At 29.6% G+C, this 26,178-nt stretch overlaps 1 protein-coding gene across 1 annotated transcript in view; it reads right to left on the bottom strand.

Moving 5' to 3' along the window:
* Positions 1-4,297: 4,297 nt before the first annotated feature.
* The window catches only part of LOC148230301 (uncharacterized), a 29,486-nt gene continuing 7,605 nt past the window's right edge, over positions 4,298-26,178 (bottom strand). The window contains exons 3-4 of the mRNA XM_088195509.1: positions 10,708-11,787; positions 4,298-5,411 (exon numbers count right to left, since the gene is read on the bottom strand). Coding sequence (XP_088051635.1) covers positions 4,380-5,411; positions 10,708-11,787 — 2,112 coding nt within the window. The 3' untranslated portion in view covers positions 4,298-4,379. The remainder of the gene's footprint in view (positions 5,412-10,707; positions 11,788-26,178) is intronic.

Raw genomic sequence — 26,178 nt, 5'->3', positions numbered from 1 at the left:
TCTAAAGGATAAGAAACATTCCGGGAGAACCGCAGACTTTCATTCAATTTATACAGAAAAAATATTGTCGTATTCCTTTACGACGTTTCAACCCTCAAACAGATCGTATGTGAGTTACAGAAAAATATTCATTTTAATTCATACATACATATGTAATTGTACTACTTTTCCTTACATAGTAACGTTATAAACGACTAATAGGGGATGTAATTAAATCCTTGCTACAACTACTATAAGTAATAATAAATAATACTAGAGATATATTTTATGTTTATAAAACAAATAGAAGTAACATAGTGCAAATATTTTAAATACATAATATTTTTTTACATAGTCATTGTTGTAATAATAATAAAAAAAATGTTAGAAGCCACATTGTTCATCCGCTTAGAATTATAATTTTCTATTAAATTCCTCTGATGCAAAATAGTTATGGCTTATGGCAGCATTAGCTTTATATGGCACGTGTATGAATTGCGTCATTGAATATATTAAGATACTTTGGGTCAATACCAACCTAAACAAGTATGATTAGTTTTTTTATGTTTATTAAAACATATTTCAAAAAAAAATTCTGCAAATCATTATATTACGTCACTTTTGTGAATAACACCAATGTTAATATGTGTTTAATTATACATATATTTGAATTGATACAAAGTATAAATTTCATACAAATGGCGAAATTTTCACACTATTAAAAAAATATTTCTAAATCAACAAATATATATTTGATATTAGAACTGAAATATTTTAACGTTACCATGATAATAAATTAAACTGTTGCCTCGTAATTGATTCATATATTAAACGATTATTTCTATACATCTTAAGAATATTACTTATATACAGTATTTCTCTATAACATACAAAACAAATAAATTTAGTATGATTAATCGCTACAATAGATTTCCAGTTTTTTAAAAATTCAAACTAACATTATTGCTAGAAAAATACTTATTTTCCAAACATGCTTTGATTATTAGTCATTGATACTAGGTGAAGCGCTAAAAAAATCAATTTGACTTTACTGCGATTATCAAAAAAGAGATTTCAGACAAGAAGTTAAGATAAGCTAAGGAATCTAATAATTGAATTAAGAGTAAAAACTTAAAATTTATTCAAGTAAGGTATGTGAGTAGTTGCCTATTTTATATTACGTCACAATAATTTATGTTATAATTTTAAAAATTGAACTTTATTATATTTAGAGACCGCACTTGTAATAATATTTGACAGTTAGAACAAATATCTTTAAGTTAATGGCGATCATAACTTAGGTATGTTATTATGTACGGTACAAAATAATAAAAAAAATTTCAATTATAGTGGTAAATAAGTATTTCATAACTTTTATCAAAAGATTGTTATTAATTAATGTATTCAAACCTATTGTATATTTATTAAAAATCAAGAAATAATACATAATAATATGAATAACAGCGTGTTATTATAATATATAAAATGTTAATTATAAAAAATATTCAGAGTTATCATAAATAAAAAATATTTTAATAGTACATTGTATTTATAATATATGCTAAATAGTTATTAGTCCCTTACTATCGTGATGTGTCGTAGATACTTAATATAAATTATTTCATTTAAAAAAAATAGAAAATAGAATGTACTATTTATCGTAAAATAAAATATTTATAAATATATAATAGTTAGAAATAATTGAAAATAAAAAATTGATATATTATCTGTAATGAAAAATATGTAAAGATACGAAATACGAAAGCTAAAATCTACATAATCTAAATAATACGATTTTGAAAAAAATAACTATATGGCAATAAGAGTACTTTATAATAATAATAGATTTACTAGTTGTACAAGTATGATTAAAAATTACAATAATTGGATGTTTGATAAATATTAAAAATAAATGATTATGTATTTTTTATTATTGTTTTATTTTTATTTTTCATAATAAGTATTGTAAAGGTAATATTGTGCAAAGGTAATTCTATAAAAAAATCTTTAATTCTTGGTACCTGAATTTTAATATTTAATATTTTTTTCGGAACCACTTATTTAATTTAAATATTAACGAGATTCTCTAGAAACCGGGAACCCACCGAAAACAGACCCTAGATGGCGTGTCGCTGAGGGTCTGCGTTTTTGGATTGTGTACTCGCATCTTCAACTAACAGGTTACACCAACGCATCACGATGGTCAAAAAACAATACATTGTTTTAGATTTTTTTAACACAAAAAAATACAATACAATTAAGTAATTAATACATAGTAAGTAACAAAATATCTTAATATTAAGACGGAATAGTGTAGTCCACAACGCCTCAGACTAGTAAATCTGAGGTTGCGGGTTCAAGCCCCGGCAGCGGCACTCGAATTTTTATTTAAATAAAATGCGCTTTTACTTAAAACAAAATATTTTTTTATAAACCAAAGCTTAAATCTTTCAATTGAATAAGTATTCATATATTTTGTATCATTTCTTAAGATAATTAGTAAAAGTTACGTTAGAATTATTTTTTAATATCATGCAAATCAATTGCCAATATTTACAAATTAGACCTTCATGGAAAAAATTGGAGCTGTAGTTGACGTTTAATTTAACAAAACGAATAAGTAATTTGCTATGTTATTAAAATATTGATGCATGGTGTAATTACAATCATAATGAGATTTGCTACTTATAATACTGTTTTTTTTTAATATATAAATATATTTATCGTGTTATCCTTTGATACCGTTATCTTAAGTATCCAGTTTCCCCCCTTTTATCAGCATCATGCATCTCGTTCTCTCCATTATCACTCTTTATTCATTTATCACCAACATTTCAGTTATATACTTTCTCTTCTTTATCGACGTCAACTTCCTTGTTGCTGGTATCCTACTTTTTTCCTTTTGTCTATCCAGATCGTTGAATCCCTTATCATCAGCATATTCGTTAACCTTATTTTAAGGTCTTATCTCTGTCAGCTCCCTTGGTCTCGGGATCTTCTTTATCACCTGGATTTTTATTAGCACGGCGAGTTCCGTTAGTAACTGTCTCATGGGTCCATAAGCACCAAGAACACCATTGTCACCTTTTCATCCTGTATATCCAAAATAACTGTTTGGTCCTTTATCACCCATTCCTCCTATATCCCCAAATTCTCCTTTATATCTGGCTAGACCCTTATCAAAAATATTTTAAGATAAACAGACAGTAGCAATATTTTTAAATTGATAAAAACAGTATTATATCGTAGAAAAACAACGATAGTCTTATCTTATATCGGTTGCACGAAAAATATTATACAAGATTAAAAGAATTATTTTTTGTCAAGACTTTCGCCATCACTTTAATTTTGAATTTAATCTCCAACTTATCACAAACTTAATCAATCTTGCCAAGCTTAATTTATTAAAGCAAGCTTTAAAAGCCTAAAACCAACTGCTTTTACTTCGATCATTTCACTTGGTTTAGCATGTGATTTATCTTACATTGAATAGCATTATTAAATGTATTATTTTTCAAATAGTCACTCAAAAATGCCTAACTAAATGTTACGCTTTCACTACAGAATGTACCAGAGGCAGACACCGTAGTAGATCGTCCAGCATCATAAAAAAAACACATTACACCAAATCAGAGCCGACAATAATGCAACTTGACTCTCCAGCGAAGACTCCGCTACCTTCAAGACTAACTATTGTAACTCTACTTCTGATAGCGACATATACTAGTTAACGATATTATTACATGAGACTAATGAGGAAGCGGTTATATGAGAGGGTTGTCGATCTTCTCTGATTTGTTTGACAATTTAAAGGCAGAAAAGCTGCTATAGATAAATCACTCCCCACTCTTTAGATAAAAACATGCACGATTTTAGTCTTAAGTTATCTTTAAACATGCTTCAACCATACTGTTACTTTGAGTCGCCAATAATTAGCTACAGTTCTTAAATGACGCATTTTATTTTTTCTTTAAATAAAAATCATTACTTATATCTTAAGATTGTAAAGAAAATACTATGTATTCTTATTTATTGTAATAAACAGTAAAAGTTACATTAAAATTATTTCTTAATATTTGAAAAAAGCATAGGGCAAGAAAAATAATTATAAATCAGACCTAAAAACTACAGTAGCTACATCCTTAAAACAATAGCTTGGTAATTTGTTTTTTATTCAAGTTTTGATGTATGGTGAAGTTACTTTTACATAATGAGATTTTCTACTTTTAATAATGTGCTTTGTTATATGTAAAAAATAATAATACACTTTTTTACAAGAAATATTTTGTTTACCATGAATAGACTAAAAAATAACTAGTTTAATAAAGAAAATAAGTTTATTAAAATAAAATATAAAATTTAAAATTAAAACATAAAATTAATTATAATTTTTGTTTAGATTATGATCTTGCATGTGCATTACATTTAATAGATTTGTCTTCGTCAGATGTGATGTGTGGATGAAATAAATCAACTGGTAGATATAATTTGACTGATTCGTCGGAATTCCTTGTGTCGTGGTGCTTTAAAAGTTCTAAATATATATTTTTACACAATTCTACTATCTTTTCTTCCTCATGTGGACAATGGCATTCTCCTGGAGGACCTGGTGGTCCACGTTCTCCTAATGGACCAGCAAAACCTAGTGGTCCTTGAGGCCCTTCTGAACCGTCGAGCCCTTTAGCACCAATTTGTCCTTTAACACCTTCTTGTCCATTAATACCAGCCTCTCCAGTATCCCCTTTTTTCCCTTGATTACCATCAAGCCCTTTATCACCTATATTTCCATTTTCCCCTTTCGCTCCAATATCACCCTTTTCTCCTTTATTGCCGTTTTCTCCCACGTCTCCTTTATCTCCTTTATCCCCAATATCTCCTTTATCACCAACATCTCCTTTGCCTCCTTTGTCTCCTTTATCACCGGCACCTCCTTTATCGCCAATATCTCCCTTTTGTCCATTTATTCCATTCTGACCGTCGATTCCCTTAACACCAACATCTCCTATATCTCCTTTGCCACCCTTTTCACCGTCATATCCTTTGTCTCCGGGATCTCCTTTAACGCCAAGATTTCCATCAGCACCTTTAATTCCGTTAGTACCGGGAGCACCTTGGACCCCAGGTTGTCCTTTATTACCTTCAGCACCATTAGTACCAGCATCACCCTTTAACCCTTTATCTCCAGGATCACCGGTCTGTCCTTGATCGCCAATTGCTCCTTTATCACCATTTGCCCCAATGTCACCTTTTACTCCTTTATCGCCATTTTCTCCTTTGATACCGGCTGGTCCTGTATCACCTATTAGTCCTTTATCACCTGGTGGTCCTTTATCACCTATTGGTCCCTGATTACCTGGTAGTCCCTTATCACCTGGTAGTCCCTTATCACCAGGTTCTCCTTTATCGCCTGTATTGGCTCCTTTAGCTAATGCCTAAAAATAAATTTACATATTATAATTTTACACCAAAACTTTTATATTGCTAATAACAATACTAAAAACTTATTATTACTATATTTTGTTATTTATATATACTTATTATTTTAATTAATATTTAAAGATATGTCTTAAAAAGTCTTTCTTTCGAGAAGGGTTTTAGCGCCTGTTTTGTTCTAACTATTGTATAAATTATGTTGTGTTGTTAACCCATAAATCAATATTTTTTTAAATTTACAATTTAAATAAATATTGATTTATGGCTAGACTAGATTATTAGCTTTTACCAAGGTATTAGACATACATATATATATATAGTAAATAATAGTTCCAAATGAAATTGCAAATAATTATATTAGAAACAAAAATTTCGTTCAAAGTTTATAAATACTTACAACAGTTATTGTAAAAATCAAAAGTAGTCTCAAAAGCCACATCATTATTTTGCTTAAGTATCCGATCTTCTTTCAAATTCTTCTAGATAAAGAATGATTACTAATTGGAGCAGCTTTTTACTTTTATAGTGAAAGCGCATCGAATACGTCATTTTTGTCCATTAACAATCTGTGCAAATATAATTAGTATATTTTATTTACAAAAAAGTGTGTTAAAAAAGTATTTTTGAGCAATAAAATTGGCTTTTATTAATAACAAAAAATTATATTCCATGTATATTTATATCACGCTCTTAAATTAATAATAAAAGGTTAATTATACAAATAAACAGGAAATAGCAATATTCCTAAATTAAAAACACAAATACAAGTATAAGTACAGTAGTATATTATATAAATTAGTTTAATACTAATATATATAAAAGTTATCGGGATCTTCTATAATCGTTGCGACAAAATAAGTTTTGCAAGGGCTCATAAAAGTAATAGATTTTCCTTTGAATTAACTTAGGCTTACAACATGAAACATTGAAAAACTATATATTATATTTCTTTGCTAAGATTTAATATCGATATTAATAGCAATAAAATAAATTTTCACTTAAATTGTTAGACTTCAAAAAATCTGTTGCACGAAAAATATTTTAAGAGATTTTAGATATTTTTTTTGTCAAGACTTCCGTTATCACTTTCATTTGGAACAAGCTCTCAATTTTATTACTTTGAAATATATTGCGAAGTTTGGCTATTCTCGCAAGCGGAGCTAAGTTAAACTTATCAAAGCGAGACTTAGAAGCTAAAAAAGCAGTTGCTTCTACTTCGATCGTCTCATTTGGTTTAGTCAAGCAGTCACCATGATTCTCTGAGACTTTTATTAGCTATATAATTATTAGTAATTTACATAGGAAATTTACATTTACAGATGTTTTTACATAAAAAAGAGAGAAACATTGCTTATAACGTATATTGTTTTATAGCGTATTTTAGTTAAGCAGTTCTTAACGTTGCTAAAGAGCGATGTTTAAAACCTGGCAATGCTCGGTGATTTCAAGCTGCGAGTTTTGAGTCCCCTAGAGAGTCGCGATTGCGTCCCTTATTATTGTGTGTCATGGCTTTGACGCTTTAGAATGCTTCACTTGCTTGGGCCATCCAGCTCCTTAACGATCTTTCTAAATACAAATATATTTTCTGCGGGAGCAATGAGGCGCTGCATGGTGCTCATTGATTTTAGGTGTTTTTTTATATTTATTATTGGTATAATGCTGTAATATGACCATCATGACGCATTCATAAAAATTGTCAAGTTATACTGTTCAAATTAAGTCGTAGGTTCATATTCGATTCGCATAGACGATTTTTAACTTGATATACATAACGTATACCAAGAATGCCTAAAATTTCTGTAGTTAATGCTATGATTTAAATATTGCTTTGAATTTAATTTATACATTTACTGTTTGTTTACAAAAACATTTGCTAAGTAGTTTTACAAATAAAACTAAACATTTACAGAGGGAATGTTACAACTTCAAGTGCACTTTCCGCCGGATTTAGTATGTTGCCATGTGAATACATTTAAGTTGCAGATTTATTTAATGTCGGCACGTGATAATACCATAAATTAACGGATACTTTTCAACCCGATCCGTGTTTAACCGTTCCTTTTGTTAGACAAATCCGTTAAGAACCTTCAACGTTGTAGATAGTTTTGATTCCACACCGAATTAAAACACATCAGCGTAAGATCTAATTCATGCTTTTTATAATCTTTCTATAATAAAGTTTTTAACGAATTTATATAAATTATAATAATATAATTTACCATAAAAATTATTTATATATGCTGAAACTAAAGTATGAGTTCAAAAGTAAACATGTTTAAATATAATAATTGATTTTTCTATAATGTCAGATTGTGGTGTTTTACAATATATTATTAATTCTTCTCATTTAAATGTTAAATTTGCTTAGCTAAATTAACGCATATTTTTCTTGCTTCTGTGGCTGTTTTGTAATGTGTCATATACATATGTATATAGTATAGGTTAAAATTTATAAGTTTGTTTTAGTGTACTTATAGATATTTCGACCTTTAATTTTAGGGTCATCATATTGACAGATCTTAAAAGTCAGAGAGTCTTCGCTTAAGTGTTGAGTTGAATTATTGTCGTCTGTAATCTGTCATGATACATGTGATATGTTCTTGCGATGATGCTGGACGATCTGCTGATGTGTTTTGTACTGGATTCATTGGAGTCTCTTCTTGTGCATTTCTGGACGCGTGTTTCTCGGTATGTTTCTCTTTGCCTCAATTGCATTGTTTCTTGCACACACCTTGAAAGTTAAACTGCCAGATGGGCACACCGGCGATCGATAACAGTGAGGTAGAAGAACAATAGTATATATCGCGCATTATTTATTGTCATGTTTTCTCAACACAGAGTAGTTTGATTTTGCTTCTTTGGGTCAAAGACTACTTTATCAAAAAGTGATTCAATAGCACCCCCTCTTAGGGGATCTTTACAATATATTAAATAGAAAAACTGACTTTAAAAAGTATTTAATAAAAAAATATTACCAGCATTGCTAAAGAAATGTATACGTGTATAATGTTATTAGTAAAAAGGCTAAGTTTTGTGTAATTACATTATTTTTTTAATATTTAGTAACATTTTTGTCATAAGCAATACTGTTAATAATTTGTTTATTTTTTTTTTAATAGATTATTAACCAGATTAAATTTTCTTTTGGCTAAATAAAATGATTAATTTGCAGCAAAAAAATATTCTCTGCTGCCTATAATGCTGAATATAATATTGAAATTTGCCTTCAAAGCCAAAATTCTTGATACCTATTATTAAATTTTAATTTTAATTTATAGTATGTTTACAATTTAATCCACTCTCATTTAAGTGATAATTTGGCTTTCATCAATTAGAGGTATGGAAACTAAAAAAATTTTCATCGACCCAAATTTTCTTTGTAAAATATAAAGCAAGTTTTGACACAAAGGCAGAAATAATTGCCTATGGCTTGACCAAATTCAAGTCATCTCATTGTAGTCTTATTAAATGTATGTAGTTCTTAAATTTAAATATATATTCTATTTAAACGAATCATATTTGTTTTAAAATATTTGGTACAGAAGTAGCTTTTAAGCATCGCTATCCCTTGCAACTAGTGTTCTAAATTATTTGTAGTTCAGTTCAATTTTACAACCTTTATTTCAAACAATTTGTACCTATATATATATATATATATATATATATATATATATATATATATATATATATATATATATATATATATATATATATATATATATATATATATATATATATATATATATATATATATATATATATATATATATATATAACTTTTAAAAACGTAGATAACCTACACTTATAATTTTAAATTTTAACAAAATTGAATTAAATTCAAAATTTTTAAAATGGAAAAAAAATAAATAAATTGCCCGTAAAATTAGTTTATTTATTTTATTTATTTATTAAATACTTTTAATAATTTATAATTAGGTCATATAATAATTTCTTATTAGAACATTTTTAATGCAAATCTTTTTCTATTTACAAACTTTTATTATTTAGCGTAGTGTTTACCTTTAAACAGGTGTATTTAAAATTATTTGTGTAAGCTATCTTTGAAACGCGAATTTTGCCATATTTACTTTATACTTATTCAAGTTTTAATATTTTATAGACCAATTTACTTTTAATACTAGTAGTATATATATATATTAAACATAGATTATAATATTAAATTGTTAATCAAAATATATAATTTGTATGGCAATATATCTATCATGCTTAAAATTAAGAGAGAGAGAGAGAACTTTTATTTGTATCATAATAAGAGATTTTTTTTTGTTAAGTATTATAACGATCTTTTGTAGGCTCAGAGAGACTTACAATCAAATTTAAAAATAGCTGCTTGAAATCATATAGCCTATTTTTTCAAGATACATTAATATAAATCAAATCAAGAAAAACTCACTGAAAATTATTAATGTAAAATAGCAAATGGCAAAGTAGCATAAACAATGCACAAAATATAAATATCAGAGGCAAATATGATATTGAGGTGAGCTTCTAGATATAATTTCTGGATGTCAATAAAAACTTGTTTGGTAATATAGCTTCATTTAGATAAAACATGAAATAAAATCTTTCTGGAAAATAAATTTATTATTTTTTAAGCATCTTTAATACCGTTAGTAACCGCTTAGTAACCTAATAATTTATTTTAAAAATATGCCACACATAAATAATGCACTAATATTATAACCTTAAATAATAATACTTCATCAGTGCTAAAATTCTCTGTTAAACATCCTCAGAGAAATTTTCTTGGTCCGATTCTCTTTATTGCATATACATACAATAATAATGACAAAAAAAATGAAGAAATTGCAATGTGACATTTTATAAGGTATATTACACAGGTATATTAAAGGATGCTTACGGCGTAAAACCATTTGCGAGTAAATAATAAAAACCTTTTTGGAATTTGAATTATTATTTTTAGTGAAAATAAAATTTGGAGACAATTATAGTCTGCCACCACTACAAAAAAATGATATAAGTAGAAGTGTAGATTAGTATTTTATATTTAGATATAGTGTAAAGAGCTTGCCGCCATTGCGACTGATATTTAGTATAAAATTCGTCTGTATTAAGAGACTTTTTATTTACATAGCATATATTTTAAATGTAGTTTTCTCAATCTAAGTTAAAAAAAACATTTTATAGAATCAAATAAGTATATTTACAATAAAATATTACAAATTAAATTAGTAATTTATTTTAGTCAAGACTTAAGCACACTAGTAATAAAAAAAATATTTAAGCTTAGAATTAACAGATTTGTTCAGATTATATTCTGACATGCGCGTTTAGAATTTTTTTTAATACGTTCTCATTTTTTGCGTTTCTGTCTTTTAGCTGGCAATAATTTATAAAATAAGCAGAATGATGGAATAAGGTATCTGGTTGATGGGTTTCAACTTTATTCCGTTCATGCGATTCTTTACAATGCTTCTTAGCATGGTGCTTTAATAGTTCTAAATATATTTTTTTACTCAATTCGACAATTTTATGATGATTGTACGTAAAATGACAAATCCCTGGTGCACCCGCAAGCCCTTGATTTCCAGAGAATCCAGTAAGTCCTTGTGGTCCTGAAATACCGAGAACTCCTATATTCCCAGAAAGTCCTTTATCGCCGTCCTGTCCTTTATCCCCATTAATTCCTTTCATCCCTTTATCACCATTATCACCTATTTGTCCTTTGTTTCCATCTTCTCCCTTAACCCCTTTATTTCCTATTTCACCCTTAGGTCCTTTATCGCCGTCGAGTCCCTTTATCCCTTTGTCTCCCATTTCACCCGTATCTCCTTTTTCACCGATACCCCCATTTTCTCCTTTATCTCCTTTATCTCCAATAGCACCTTTACTACCGTTTTCTCCCTTAATCCCTTGGTCTCCATTTAAACCATTAGTTCCATTACTACCAGGAATTCCTATACCACCCTTTTCTCCCACTTCACCTTTCGCTCCTTTAACACCATCTTCTCCTTTACTCCCATTACCTCCTTGTGCACCTTGTTGTCCATTTGCACCGTTTTCTCCATTCAAACCTTCATTTCCTTTATCACCGTCGACTCCTTTAGTACCGGGAGTTCCTGAAGTCCCTTGATCACCATTTTCACCTTTAGTTCCTTGATTACCTTTAGCTCCTTTATCACCGGTTTGCCCTTTATCACCAGTTTGCCCTTTATCACCGATTAGCCCTTTATCACCGTTTGGTCCAATAACACCAGTTGCTCCTTTATCGCCGATTGGTCCTTTATCACCGATCACTCCTTTTTCACCGATTGGCCCTTGCTCACCGATCACTCCTTTATCACCAGCTGCTCCTTTATCGCCAGGTAATCCTTTTGCTGCGTAAGCAAATGCCTAAAAAATATGTGCTAATATAATTCACAATATTGCTTAATGCTTCGTAATTAGAAAACTACTTTTAACATTAATCTTCGGTCTCATGGATCGACATATATTAATGTTATACATAAATGATCAAAAAACTCATTAAATATACAATAGCTGTGTATAGAAAGAATAACAAGAGACTGAGAAATTAAAATAATCCAAAATTATTATTTTTGGCTTAACAATTTTTAATAAATTTATGGTTGATATTTATAATAAAACTTATTAGTTTAAGCAAGATTTATAAATTTTGCCAAGAAATTGTTAAATAATATTGGATCTAAAAATTTTACGTTAGAAAAACTAGTGAAATCGCAAATTAATATAATTGATACAACATTTTCGTTTCAAGTACTCACAATAGTTATTGTCAAAATCAAAAATACTCTCAGAAGCCACATCATTGATATTCTTGAATATCTGATCTTGTTTCAAATTCTACTTGATCAGAAATGATTACAGATTGGAGCAGCTTTTCACTTTTATAGTGAAAGCGCATCGGATACGTCATTGAAAACATCTACTTTTTGCCTGATAACAATCTGTGCAAATACAGTTAGTATTTTCTAATTACAAAATTGTCTGTTCTACTTTATTTTTGAGCAATAAAATACGTCACTTCTGATTAATTATACAGCGCTCTTAAGTTAATATTTGTAAATTAGTACAAATATTAATTGTAAAACTAAAGTATACATTTCATACAATTGGCCATAAAAATATTTCTAGATGATTATAAAGTATTATTGAATCATAAAATATATTTAGATATATGATATGATACACTTTATATCCAACATTAAATTTTATCTTTCTAAACTTAAATTAAAATTGACCTATGTAAATATAATAATTTTTTCAACACGATTGTTCCACAAAGCGATCCGCTGAATTAAAAAATCAATTAGAAAAATGTCAAGCACCATATTGTAAAATTCAAAAAAAATGCAGACATAAGACAATAAAGAAAATTATCCTGTTATGAATGAAAGTGATAATGAAATTAAGGTATTAAGAAGTTCTCGATGGAACATGATATTAGATGTCACTGACAATAATAAAATGCATAATTACACGATTTGAGATATTAAACTTTTTTCATTTCTACCACTATTTTTTTATTATAATAAATAGGTTTTTATTAATATCTTAAAAAAATATAATGCAGAAATAAAATTGATAATTTATATATACGTTTCATTATTTATTTAAAAAAATAACTTAAAAAACGGTTGTGTTTGACTCCTCTGGCACTCGCAAAATCAATGACATTTTTCGCGTGCGTATCGCAATAAGAACATAATGTAAGTGCTCTTGTTTACAAACTAAAAACAAGGTCATTTAAAAAATTGATTTGCTGATTTCGTTAATTTCACAAAATACAGTTGAGAGAACCAAACCTCAAATTTTATATGGGTGTCTAGTCCCCTATAACGTAGTATTACTACAACGAAGTCCCAATCTCTATGCTATAGGGAGTCGACTATACTTATATGTAGCGGATGCAAACTTAAGAAATACTCATTGGTATAAGGCCAAAAAAATTAAAAAACCTTCTATAATAAAAATATAAATTAATACAGCCGTATGTTGTAAAGATTAATATAAGTATTTTTAGAAAAAATGTTAAAATCAGTATACGATTTTTTACAAAAAGTGTGAATATTTATCTGTTTAATAATAATAACTCATTATATATGCTAAACTAAATAAACAACCGATTTTAAAACTTGAAAGCTAGTTCTTGGATTTAAAAAAAAAATATGAAAATTGACAAACTCTGGAAAAATTCAATAGAATCGTTTTCTATTTTATTCAATATGATTTAAACGTAGTTTAGGAAAGTATTTTTGAAAAGATAAAATTCTAACATGTTTACAGCCATGGTAGTTTAAGCGCCTGTGCGTGGTTGGAGCTCATTGTATAAGCGTCGGAGTAACGATACGTTCTTGAGATGAAGGTAGAGTACGCTCGGGATAAGGATTCCGGTTTGTTATTGTGTGCGTGAACTGTGTGGCTCAAAACAATTTCGCTCAGAATATTTTTTTTTTTATTTTAAAAGAAAATATATGTTTATTTAACATACATACATCTGAGCTAAGTTGGAAATTTCAACGGATAATTAAAAATATATATTATAATCAAAGAAACCAGACATTGATGTCATTAATTTTTTATTTGCAAAATTCAAAATCTTTCACTAGTCAAAAAAATACTAAAGTCTTTAGCTATTCTGCAAAAGCAAAAAGATATAAAATGGGAAAGAAATTATTCGCAGATTGTTTAATGGCTCGACGATTCTATTAAATCAATAAAATCCATTGAATAGATTAAAAAATTATCATTGACGCAACGATAAGAATAATAACTTTTTTAAGCCTTACAGAGAATAGTGTAAAAAAACCAACAACGTACGGATTAATGGAAAAATAATTAAAATATCTTAATCCACGCTTAAGAGAACGAATAACTTACAGTGTATATTTGAAGCCTTGATATGAATTAACCCAGATATGTCCAAGAAATTTTGCTCTCTTAAAATTTCATTTATAAATAAAAAACAGTGGCACGAGCTTAGTGACCTACCCATGGGACAGTGGGCATATCTGGGTTAAACCAATATCAACACAAAATTATCTAAAATAAATCACTAGAGAAGATCGAACTTCTGTGCCACACTGAACTTTAATGACGAATACCAGCGTTGACGAATCAGCGACTGTCCTTTAAAGAGAAAGCGAGACAACGAAGTACACGCTACATCGCTTCTCCCTCTTATATACATGTACACGCACACAATAACAAACCGGCATCCTTATCCCGAGCGTACTCTAAAGAACCTTCTGTATCGTATCTCTAGTATCTACATAAAAAACTCTATTGTTTACTGGCTCAAATCGCTGAAGCGTTAGATGCGCAGTCTTTGGGGTTGCATCCTCACGATGTCAAGTAAAGAACAAAGACTAAGCGGTGCCACTAGCGGTCTTCGCTATTTATTTAAGAATACCCAGTAAATAATTGTTTTTTTAATTTCAATTGAATATCATAATGTGAGTATTCCTGAGCTGTCAGATAGTCCTGCCTATAGTAGATTGTATGTTTTTAGTCTCAAAATCTCTGGAGGAAAGGGCAAGCTTTTATATTATGTTTGTTGTTGCTGGATAAGGATTAAATAACAGCGATGACACTGAAAAGTACTCTCTTGCTGAATCTTTAATGAATGCAACTCCTTTGTCTCGGGTGTAGACGTCTTTAAGTAGTTTTACAAAGGTCAACACGAAAAAAATATATCAAAAAGCATAGTTTAATAGACTCTCTGCGACTAATTAATCGATGCACGGTGGGGTATTTGATCGATCTGGGCGGCCAAAAGTCGATTATGAGTATTTTAGTATTTTTTCCAATTTTTTTTTCTAATTTTAAGTTCATTAGTTATATTTCATACCACTTTTTAATGTAGATTTTTTATACAATATAAAGCTTAAATCTTTCTCTTTACGATACATGTAAAATTGGCTGCGGATTTTTGCGGGTTTTAACACATTGCATACCATTATTCTTAAAAATGGGACGGGGCTTAGTCGCGAAAGTTAGGACCTAAACGTTTTAAACTATTGTAACTTTTTAATTAGGTGAGGCATTAACGTCAAATTTAAAATACAGTTTCATAATGATTGTTTTTTTTTAATAATATGATCACCATGGTAAAATCAGTAAACCTCAAATTGTGGATCGCGTACTAATAAAATAAAATAATAATTTGTTTAAAATCACCAAATATACACATATTTAAAAATGAAAACGATAAAGATAATGATAAAATACTAGTCAAATACTTTTTCTTGGTAAGAAAAACAGCAAATATCAAACTTTGTGACATATACAATTTATTTTTTATTTTGAAAACTTGACGTTGTGAAATTTGCACGACCGTTCAACACGGAATTCCTCTTCCTTGGGCCTACAATTTAAGAAATACTTTAATACTTATTTAAATAAAGTTTCATGAAATATTTCATAAAAAATAAATAATTTTTTTTTTTTTACTTTTTTTTAAATTTTTTTTTTCTATAATGTATTTTTAACACTTATAATATTATAAATTTGACTAAGAGCACTTATGGAATCAACTAAAGTCGAGAAATAATTTTGGCAGCCCAGATCGAGCAAATACCCCACTGTGCGACGGTGTAGTCTGTAAAAAGTTTTTTATTTTTCAAGTAATTTATTATAAGAATGTGCTTTGTGAATACACGTGTTCTTAGTGCTAACGTTAAATATGTTTTGTATATTTTAAATAACACATTTTTTAAATATATTACTCATGCGAAATTAAGTAAATAAAAAAATAATAAAGATGTGCAAATATCACATCGTTACTGTTGAGTTCTTATGGAACAGATAGACCCATATATTAATATAATTAATGTACTTAAAAAAAGGATAGTCATAAACCGTCAATTTAAACCTAATTTTCCTATTTTCAAAAATAAGGGGTAAGAATATTTTAAATACATAATAAATTATTCCTAATCAAATGACAATTTTTTTGTTCAAAAAGTAATTACTTTGCCATCACTCACTTAATAATGCAATATGCACGCACGGATTGCCAGTTGAATAAGTGTACGTGTGTTAGCTTGGACCGCCGCATGACTCGGCCACGTGACGCCTCTGTGCTCGTTTCCCTTGTTTTAATTCGGATTTAATTAATATTCAAGCACGCCGGGAAATCTTTCGCATTCATATTCAGGGCGTGCACAGACAATTTCCAGTTTGTGAACAAAATCGGATGCGGGCAATGTCAAAATTTCGCCTCACGACATCCGTCATTAAAAAAATAGAGATCTACAATATATTGTATAATATACTAGCTCACAAGTGTGCAAATACCGAACCCTCAACTTCTTGTGTTTGTTTATTTTACAGTATCGTATCGTTTACAGTTAATTTTTAGAAGCAATGAAAGATCTAATAATATTTATGTATGGCAAAAAAATTAAAAATATAGTATTGAGACAACTTATCAGTCGAAGAAGAGATGCCAATCTACGTATTTAAAACTCTACGGTTACTTTCGTTAATTTTGTTCTTTGTATGTAGTTTAAATTTCATTTATGGATTTCATTAGTAGTAATAATGTGTTCAATGTTTAGCTTTTGAGAAAGGTATTATTATTAAGTTTTTAATTATTGTTTAGAAGCAATGATAAAACAATTTGATGACATATATATAACGTAGAATCGGTATATAAAAACAAAAAGTGAATCATCTCAAATTAAAGTCACTGTCTTCTTTATATGAAGAACATTTTACATAAGTTTAATGTGTGGCGACCACACAAATAGGTCCATATTTAAAAGGGTAATTGTGACATTGTTGATGACTGTGACCAAAAACGTTCATTCATTAACAATGAGACAAATATCGTGGCACAAGAGGGATTTTTTTTGACCACACAGCACGAGTCGTTAAGAGAATCCCTTTTGTGACAAAACGGTAGAGACGATCGGAGGCACCATACGAGATGGCCCAAAATACGAGACGGCTGAGGCACCAGACAAGAGACTGCTGGAGACGGCAGAGAGCCAGCGACGCAGTCAATCTACAGGAACCAGCTACGCGCCTTCATTGACACAACTAAAGATCACACCTGACACTCGTCGCACGCAGCCACAAGAACCCTGAGAATCATCTACCGGCATCGCTACCTGCGCCACCTTTACCTTCATCGCGAGAAATCGTAAATTTGTCACATGTAAATATCACTTAATAAATCAATTTATCTAGATTCACACAAAAGCCTCACTGGCCGCGAGTTCAACCACCCCTAGGGCTACGCCCCCTAAATATGTAACTGAATATCCTGAATTTGACTGTTCCGAAAGAGAAATGATTGCACAAAAATTGATAAAAAATCATGACGTATATACATACATATTTTGCCACATTGTAATTAAAAATAAATCACTCTTAGATATTTTGCCTATCGATTATTCCAGGTGTACAGTCATATATTTATAATCATTATAAAATGTCGTCTATAAGATAACTTCGAAGAAACTACACATTTATAAACTGGCCATTGGCTGTTACACATATTGCGAATCGCGGATCTAGGTAATTTTTTTCCATGCAATAATGGTTACTACTCTAAATATTATCACTAATTAATAAAATAATTTAAAAATTTAAATGTGTGCATTCTTGCCAAATTATTATGTTATATCAATGACACTTTTCTGTGTAAGTATTGTTTTTAAAATTTAATTATTGTACATAGTTATTACGGTTTATAATTCTTTTTAGAAGCCACGAGTGAGCAATAAGAAGACTACGCAAAAATTAATGTCGTAAAAGATAGTATCCCCAAATATCGAAAGATAAAAAAATACGTTTTATTAGGATGTATATGGTTTGATCGACATTAACATCTTTATACGTACTAAGTATATATTTGAAATATTTAGTCAAATCTAACAAATGTACATTAAATAAAAAACAATGATACTTTTTATGTATTCTAAAAATAAAAACTCACTTTTCGGCCACGGAGCCCGTTGACGGAACTCAAAGTTTGAAGATTTCATTACGAAGATTGTGTTATGATTGTTTATATAGTTTAATTAATGATTTTTTCTAATTTTTATACAAATTATGAATATATTTTATTTTCATAATTAAAACGTATCTATTTAATTTTCAATCCTAGTATTTTTTTCAGTCAAAATTAACAATGCACATGACAAATTATAGAAAATTATTGTGGCGTAGCAAAATTATTAAAAACCGTTGTCACGCTATTATTTTAATTAAATATATTTTCTTTATTTGCTTGTATTAATATATACACCGTTCATACAAAGCGATACGATTTACAGAGTATAAAATTGAGTATAGAATGTTACATTTTAAAACGAGCTTACGTATTAATGCTTATAGGAAATTTTCAATATTAGTAAACGGGTATCAAATAGATTATATTGATTAAAATCCTTCCTTTTGTATGGTTAAATACTAAACTAAAATATTTAATTCATGCTTATAATTTGGATATTTTCCAATTATCGGAAAGACGGCAAAATTTCATCTGATAAAATATTCACTACCGCCCGATCAGTTTACTGCCGTCATTTAGCAAATTATTTGAAAAAATTATAATATCTTGAATAACCGAATCTCTTAATATCAAACTTATTCGTAAACAAACTGGTTCATTCGTCATTCGACTATGAATCAATTTTACAGACTAATAGAGCACATTATTATCTGCCAATTTTATTATGAAAAAATGTCTGGTCTTTTATTGATAGATATAAAAAAGACCTTAATAAAATATGGCATGACGGATTCACTAATGTATAAAGTTTAAAAATATGCAACTCCTATTATATTATACACATTTTATAGTCTAAAGAATCAAAGCTATGTTGTTTCACTAAATAATACATTTTCGATACTACGTAAAATACCAGCTAGTGTACCTCAGAGAAGTAATCTTATGCCGTTTCTCTTTAATCTATGTATATACTGACATTCCAGTCTTAAAAAACAGAACTATCACTGTACGCCGATGACCCTGTATTTGAGTGCTTACGGTCATTAGCCAATCGCGAATAAATTACAAAATTCTTATGAAATCTTAAATACATAGTGTAGTTAGTTTTCTACCGTTACGTCTGGATTTGCGCCTGCGATATGCAATAAGTTTGTACATTGTCGAACTTATTGCCTATAATAATATTCACAGGTAAATAAAATTGTTAAAAAAAATATTATAAATTTTTAACATTATCTTCTGGATTTACGCTTGCAGTATGCCATATAATTTATGTTTCGTCAAGCTAGTGTCTATATTATTATTTACAGGTAAATTACATTACAAAATTGGTCAAGAACGGGTATTTAATTTAAAAAAATATGTGCATTACTGTAATAAAAAAATATGAAATTTCGTACAAAATAATTAAAATTCAATAAACCAAACTAATATATAATTAAATGCAAATGTATTATATAATAATCATTTTATAAAATATGTCATTAAAAAAAATTCAGTGAAACCTCAATTTACGAGTGACTTGCTTTGCGAGTTTTTTGAAGTTCAAATAATTTTTATTTAATTTGATTCGACAACCGAGTAATGTCTCTATATATGAGGCAAAAAAATATTTCGGTACTTGAAAATAAACCTTATTTTTTATTAAGATGGTATGTATTTACCATTTCAATTACCACTAATCCATTTAAGTTTTTTGAATTTAATTTATCGATGAAAATTGATTTGATATACAAGTAATTTAAGTTACGTTCTATGCCACGTTATGAATTTAATTCGTAAGTCAATGCACCACTCTAGTGGGTTTTTCATCGTAACATTTTGGATTTGCGCCTGCGGTATGCAATAAGTGTTACACGATGTCGATCGTATTGCCTATAATAATATTAACAAGTAAATTACATACGAAAACGGTAGAGAGCGTTTATTTTATAAAATATATGTTAATTAAAAATGTATGCATTTCTATAATAAAAAGTATTGCATACCGCAGGCGCAAATCCAGAGGTTCTCAAACATATTTTATTAAATGCTTACATTATATGTACATTTTATTTTATATATTGCTTATTTGAATTTTACACTATTTAATTACATTAAACTCAAATTAAATAATACTTTAAGACATACAATACTATTCTATTATAAGCGGTCACCACAACAAAGCCTACGATTTAAAAAATCATAAATAAGGGACATTCTTCACTTAAAGTACTATCCTTTACACAATACGACAAAAATATTTTTCATTTTGTAAAACGCGAGACCAGAGTTAAATTATGGTATTGGGAGGTCAAGTTTTAAGGCCGCAAATACCGTTGTCTCGCCCCGGGTCCTTAATTGGATTCGTCGTTTCGCAAATGTGCGTCCCGAGGATTAATTAATCCTGGCGATTAAGCAAATGTGCTTACATTAAAATTAAACCCAGTCGCTTTCGACTGTTGCTCTCCTGAAATATAAAAAATTAAAACACGCAGCCGCGAGGGGTTTAAGGTTAGATTTTGATTCGAAACTCCACCAAAGTGCGCTTTTACCCCTCTGACCCATCCGCTAGAATTCTTGCACGTACGTTGTTCAGTGTCATTTAAAAAATTGTATTAAACAAAAACGCAGTAGATGATTTCTACAGTCATATTTGCTCCAACATATATACCTAGCAGTGTTAAGAAACAATACTAAGCTTAAGGTAGAATTCCTTTACTATTGACAAACAATATATTTCTTCTCGCATTAATCAATAACTTTGGTGCAAAAATAAATAAACTTACTTAAACTGTATATTATCAAATTATAAACAAAAGTATGGTCTTAAATTTGTCAAAATCACATACGAGAGATAAAAAGTAACCAGCCGCGAGGGGTGGGTCAGATTTTGATTTGGAATTCTGTTCAAAGTGTGCTTTTGATCCTTCCGACCCTCGGACGAACCGCAACGGAAACTTTCCGTGTCATTGTAACTGATCTTGGATTCGAAAGTTTCACAAATACTGGACGTAATTTATTTGCGTATGTATGTATGTGCATGTATATATGTTGACCCTCTTTTAAACGGACCCGACGGATTCCATAAACTCGAGCGAAACTTTGAGAAGTTTTGACCAAACACACATGTTGGGATTCTTCACTGTAATAATATTTCTATGGCATGTTTACTATTGACATATACAGGGTGAATAAAAATAACTATAATTAAACACAAAAATGTTATTCTCATTTTATTGAACAATTGTGTACTATAAGATATCTTTACATATTGTTTTTATATAAAAATCTGTTTATTTTTTTATTTTTTGGGACATTCTGTCGATTAATTTTGCGGTAAGAGTTTAATTTTAGAGCACCAGTGAAACGTTTTGATGTTTTGTGAAGTATTTGTGCCGTTTGAAGCGTTTCATTTTGTGGTTAATTAGTGGTTAGCAGGTATACTCGTAGGTATTTCTGGTGCGAAAATGTTCAGTAATTAATGTTGCTAGGTAACACAATATATGTTTTTTAATTGCAATATAATTACACTATACAAAGATATTTAATACGTATTTAACAAATCTTATTTTTACAACTGAATAGAAAAAATCTTTTACTTTATATTGCAACTAATGAACATTCTTAATATTGCAGGACTGAAGAAAAAAAATAAGTAAATATCAAGATTTAGTAAATAAGTATTATAATTTACAAAAAAATCAGATAATAACTAGTACATTAAATTTATTTAATGAAAAATATTTATTTAAAAATATTTGTTACCTTGAAGCTTTGTCTTGAATCTTAAGACAAAAAATCCTAACTATATATTATATTTTGAATTACTTAAAACTCATGCTTTTTAAAATAAATAAATTAATCATAAAAAATGATTAAATTAAAAGAAACTTGTACGATTTAAAATTGGTATAAATAATAGTAGAACGTGTCTAAAGCTGATGTTGAACGTTCGTTCAGGTCGTTAAATCGCATTAAATGCATTTGAGAAATTTGATTTCCTATGATGTACAATACCAAATGCCTTTGCTGCACTATCAATCCAGAAAGTGTATAAAACAAATTAAATTAAAAATTGAAATGAAAATTATATTAAAAAAATTGTAGAATTTACAATTTTAAGGAATTAGGTATACAAAATATAAGTAAATTGTGAGAAATTTACAAAGAATAAAAATTCACGAGATATAGGCGGTAAAATTAGTATTTTATGGGCCAGAGCGTAATGACGATTAAAATGATTAAACAATGAAAATATTATTATTTATTAATTATTACGTACATACGAAAGTATGGCTTCCCATCCCCGTACATACGATATACATCAGTGATAATAAGATTACTATAAATAATACTGTAAGATTTACAATATTTGACAAAATATCCTTTTTATCCATAGCTAGCTTTGAATATCGCCCTAGTATTTTTAGGCATTATAATTTGGATGATAAAAATAGACATAAAATCCTGTGGTTTTTAAGAAAAATAATAAAAATAATCACTAGAATCGAATAATCAAATACTTTGCAAGACAAGCACTACAACATTTTGAAACATTGCTCGATGAAAAGGGCAAATTTTTTAAAAAGACTTACCAAACTCTAATTGACAATTATACATTCATTTCAGTGGAAGACAAAAAATGTAATTTCTTATTACAAAACCCGATACCTTGAAAATATGAAAATACTGTTATTTCCTAATGATACTTGAAATTAAAACCATATTTGGACATACCAAAATATTTAGGATTTTTTTAAAACAGTTCTTAAAGAAATAATTAAATTGATCATAAAAAATGATTACTTTAAAAAAATATTCTAAAACTTGAAACTTGTACAAGATATAAAATTGGTAGAAATAGTCTTAGCATGAACGTGTCTAAAGCTGATGTTGAAGGTTCGTTCAGGTCGTTGAATCGCATTAAATGCATATGAAAAATTTGATTTCCTATGATGTACAATACTAAATGCCCTTGCTGCACCATCAATCCAGAAAATGTATAAAATAAATAAAATTAGGAATTCAAATGAAAATTATATTAAAAAAATTGTAGAATTTACCATTTTAAAAGGGGACCATATATTATATAAACTTGTTTTAAAAACAATATTTTTATAAGCTTACAAATAATAATAATAAACTTAAGTGTTTTTATAAATCGATATATTATTGTATAGTTTCGGGTCTCTGGGTATGTGGACAGTAAATGGATCTCTCGGTGCAGAAGTATTATATTAGGCTAACAATATTTACTTGGCGCACCATACAAATTGTCATATTATTTAAGATTATAATCATATAGATATCAATCCTACTACTATTACTATCACAGTAATAACATTATTATATCGTCATTCGTAATTATATGGATAATTTGTAAAAATAAATCGATTTGAATAGTGCGAGCGAGATAGCGAGCGCTGCTTGCATCTCGCTCTTTGTTTCCGTCACACTAAAATCGTTTTTATTTCATAACAGACACACAATATTAAGTAACAAGTATGCACAATTAGAGTATATAATCCCATATGATAAAAATATAGATAGATTTTGAAGGAAAAAATGATTTAAAAGCAATAATTTACACCGTTAAACTGTCACGCGTTTTGCGGTCTAAACGTCGCACCGTCCGGCCATGTTCCGATGAAAAATTTTACAATAAATTGAAATCAACAAAGCCAATAAATGCATTTCATGTTTTGAGTGCAACGCTTGGAATACGATGTTCAGTTACTAGCACAAAGGGTTACAGAAAAAATTAGAAAGACGTTACCTTGATGTCTAGAATTGTAAATATCGTCGCGGGGCGCGCGCTTCCTCCGCGAGGCCCGCGGGGAAAGGGACGCGTCGCGTCCGTTGCACGCCATGGAAAAACACTATCATAAACACTAATTTTTTGTATACACTGCTTAATTCTAACACATACACTAAAATACACTATCACTTTATAATTAAAAACGTCGAAACGGATATTATTATAAAAAAATATGAACGAGAACACTTATTCGAGAAAAAAGGAACAAAATGATTTATTCGGCCGTTTACGACCCCGGTCGCGTAGCGACTGATATTTTTTTTAAATATTTCTAAATGCATCCAGACAATTCAAGGTTATGCGTCATTATAAATACCAAATGTCATTCACCTCAGATTGCATTTGTCTATTTTTAAAATAGTTATCTCTAATTCGAATTATTTTAATGCAAGTTGTTTGTTGCGAGCGTGACACGAAGGTCACCTTTGCTGTTGTTGTTGACCTACTTAAAGTATAATGTCGATGATTTCAAGTTTATTTATATGAAAAATATTATTTAATTAGGTATACAAAATATAAGTGAATTGTGAGAAATTTACAAAGGCGGAAAAATTAGTATTTAAATAAAATTATAAGCCAATGCAAACATTATTATTTATTAATTATTATGTACATACTCGAGAATGGCTCCCCATCCTCATACGTACGATATACATATATTTTGTACTAAAATGAAACGCTGATTTTGAATTTATCATTAAATTTGTTCTATTTGTTATAATGTTTCATTAAATTGACAAATAATTATCCACTCAACTTGCAATGAATGCGTACAGTTATAGGACAGGTATAATATGGCTCGTCAGACCTTTTTTTCATTTATTTTTGTTAATTAAACGATTATGGTTTTAATCGTTTAATCTGTAAAAAAAATATAATATTAAGCCCACACATATATATCGAAAATTTCCATATCTATGGTCAGAAATGAGCAAAAACGTTGGGTTAATTTAGTATTTTAATAAATTATTGTGTTTAGTATACATATACATATGTACCTATTAGGCCGGTTTCACACGTGCCGGATGGATTCACCCGGCACCGGGCCGGCGCCGTTAACAAAGCTTTCACACGTGGCCGGTCTCTGGCCGGTTTCTGGCCGGTTTCTTCCCAAACCCACCTATACCTCGTCAACTGATGCCAGTCATTTAGGATTAACGGCTTCACATAAGACATTCCACGCATTTCGCGTTAGCATTTTATTTTTGTATGTATTCTATTAAGACAATTAAAAGAGATTACATTAATATAATTAAAATTTCGAGGTCTATTTCTTCCGCTATTGCCTAAACACGAGGAACATATTTAATAATTTTATTACAAGATACCACAATCACTGTCAACGGCCCGGTTTATGTTTGAGTTTTACCCCCACCACACTCAACTCGGTACCCGGCGCCGGACAGTTTAGGCCGGTTTCACACGTGCCGGGTGGATTTTCCCGGCACCGGGCCGGTGCCGTGTAGTGGGGATGGTGTTGTATGGGCTAGTACCTATCATTTCAGACGTGCCGGACAAATCTACCCGGCGCCGGCCCGACGCTGCCCATACAACACCACCCCCACTACACGGCGCCGGGCAAATCCATCCGGCACGTGTGAAACCGGCCTTAGTGAGCGCGGCCGGCGACAACCCGGCAGTCAGCGTCGGGCCGGCGCCAGGTAGATTTGTCCGGCACGTCTGAAATGATAGGTACTAGCCCATACAACACCATCCCCAATACACGGCGCCGGCCCGGTGCCGGGCAAATCCACCCGGCACGTGTGAAACCGGCCTTTATCATAATGGATCTTCTTCTCATTTTATTCGTCATTACGCTCTGGCACATCAAATACTAATTTTACCGCCTATATCTCGTCTATTTTCATTCTTTGTAAATTTCTCATATTTTACTTATAAAATATTTTTTATACCTAATTCCTATAATATGCATATTAATATTTTTGCGTTCTTATGACGCGCTATTTTTGACAAGCGCTCTTATGACTATTTGCGCATT

This window comes from Plectrocnemia conspersa, unplaced genomic scaffold (genome assembly GCF_051122295.1).
Source record: "Plectrocnemia conspersa isolate PC_06_02 unplaced genomic scaffold, ASM5112229v1 ptg000010l, whole genome shotgun sequence".
Lineage (NCBI taxonomy): Eukaryota > Metazoa > Arthropoda > Insecta > Trichoptera > Polycentropodidae > Plectrocnemia > Plectrocnemia conspersa.
This window is presented reverse-complemented; position numbering and strand designations above follow the sequence as displayed.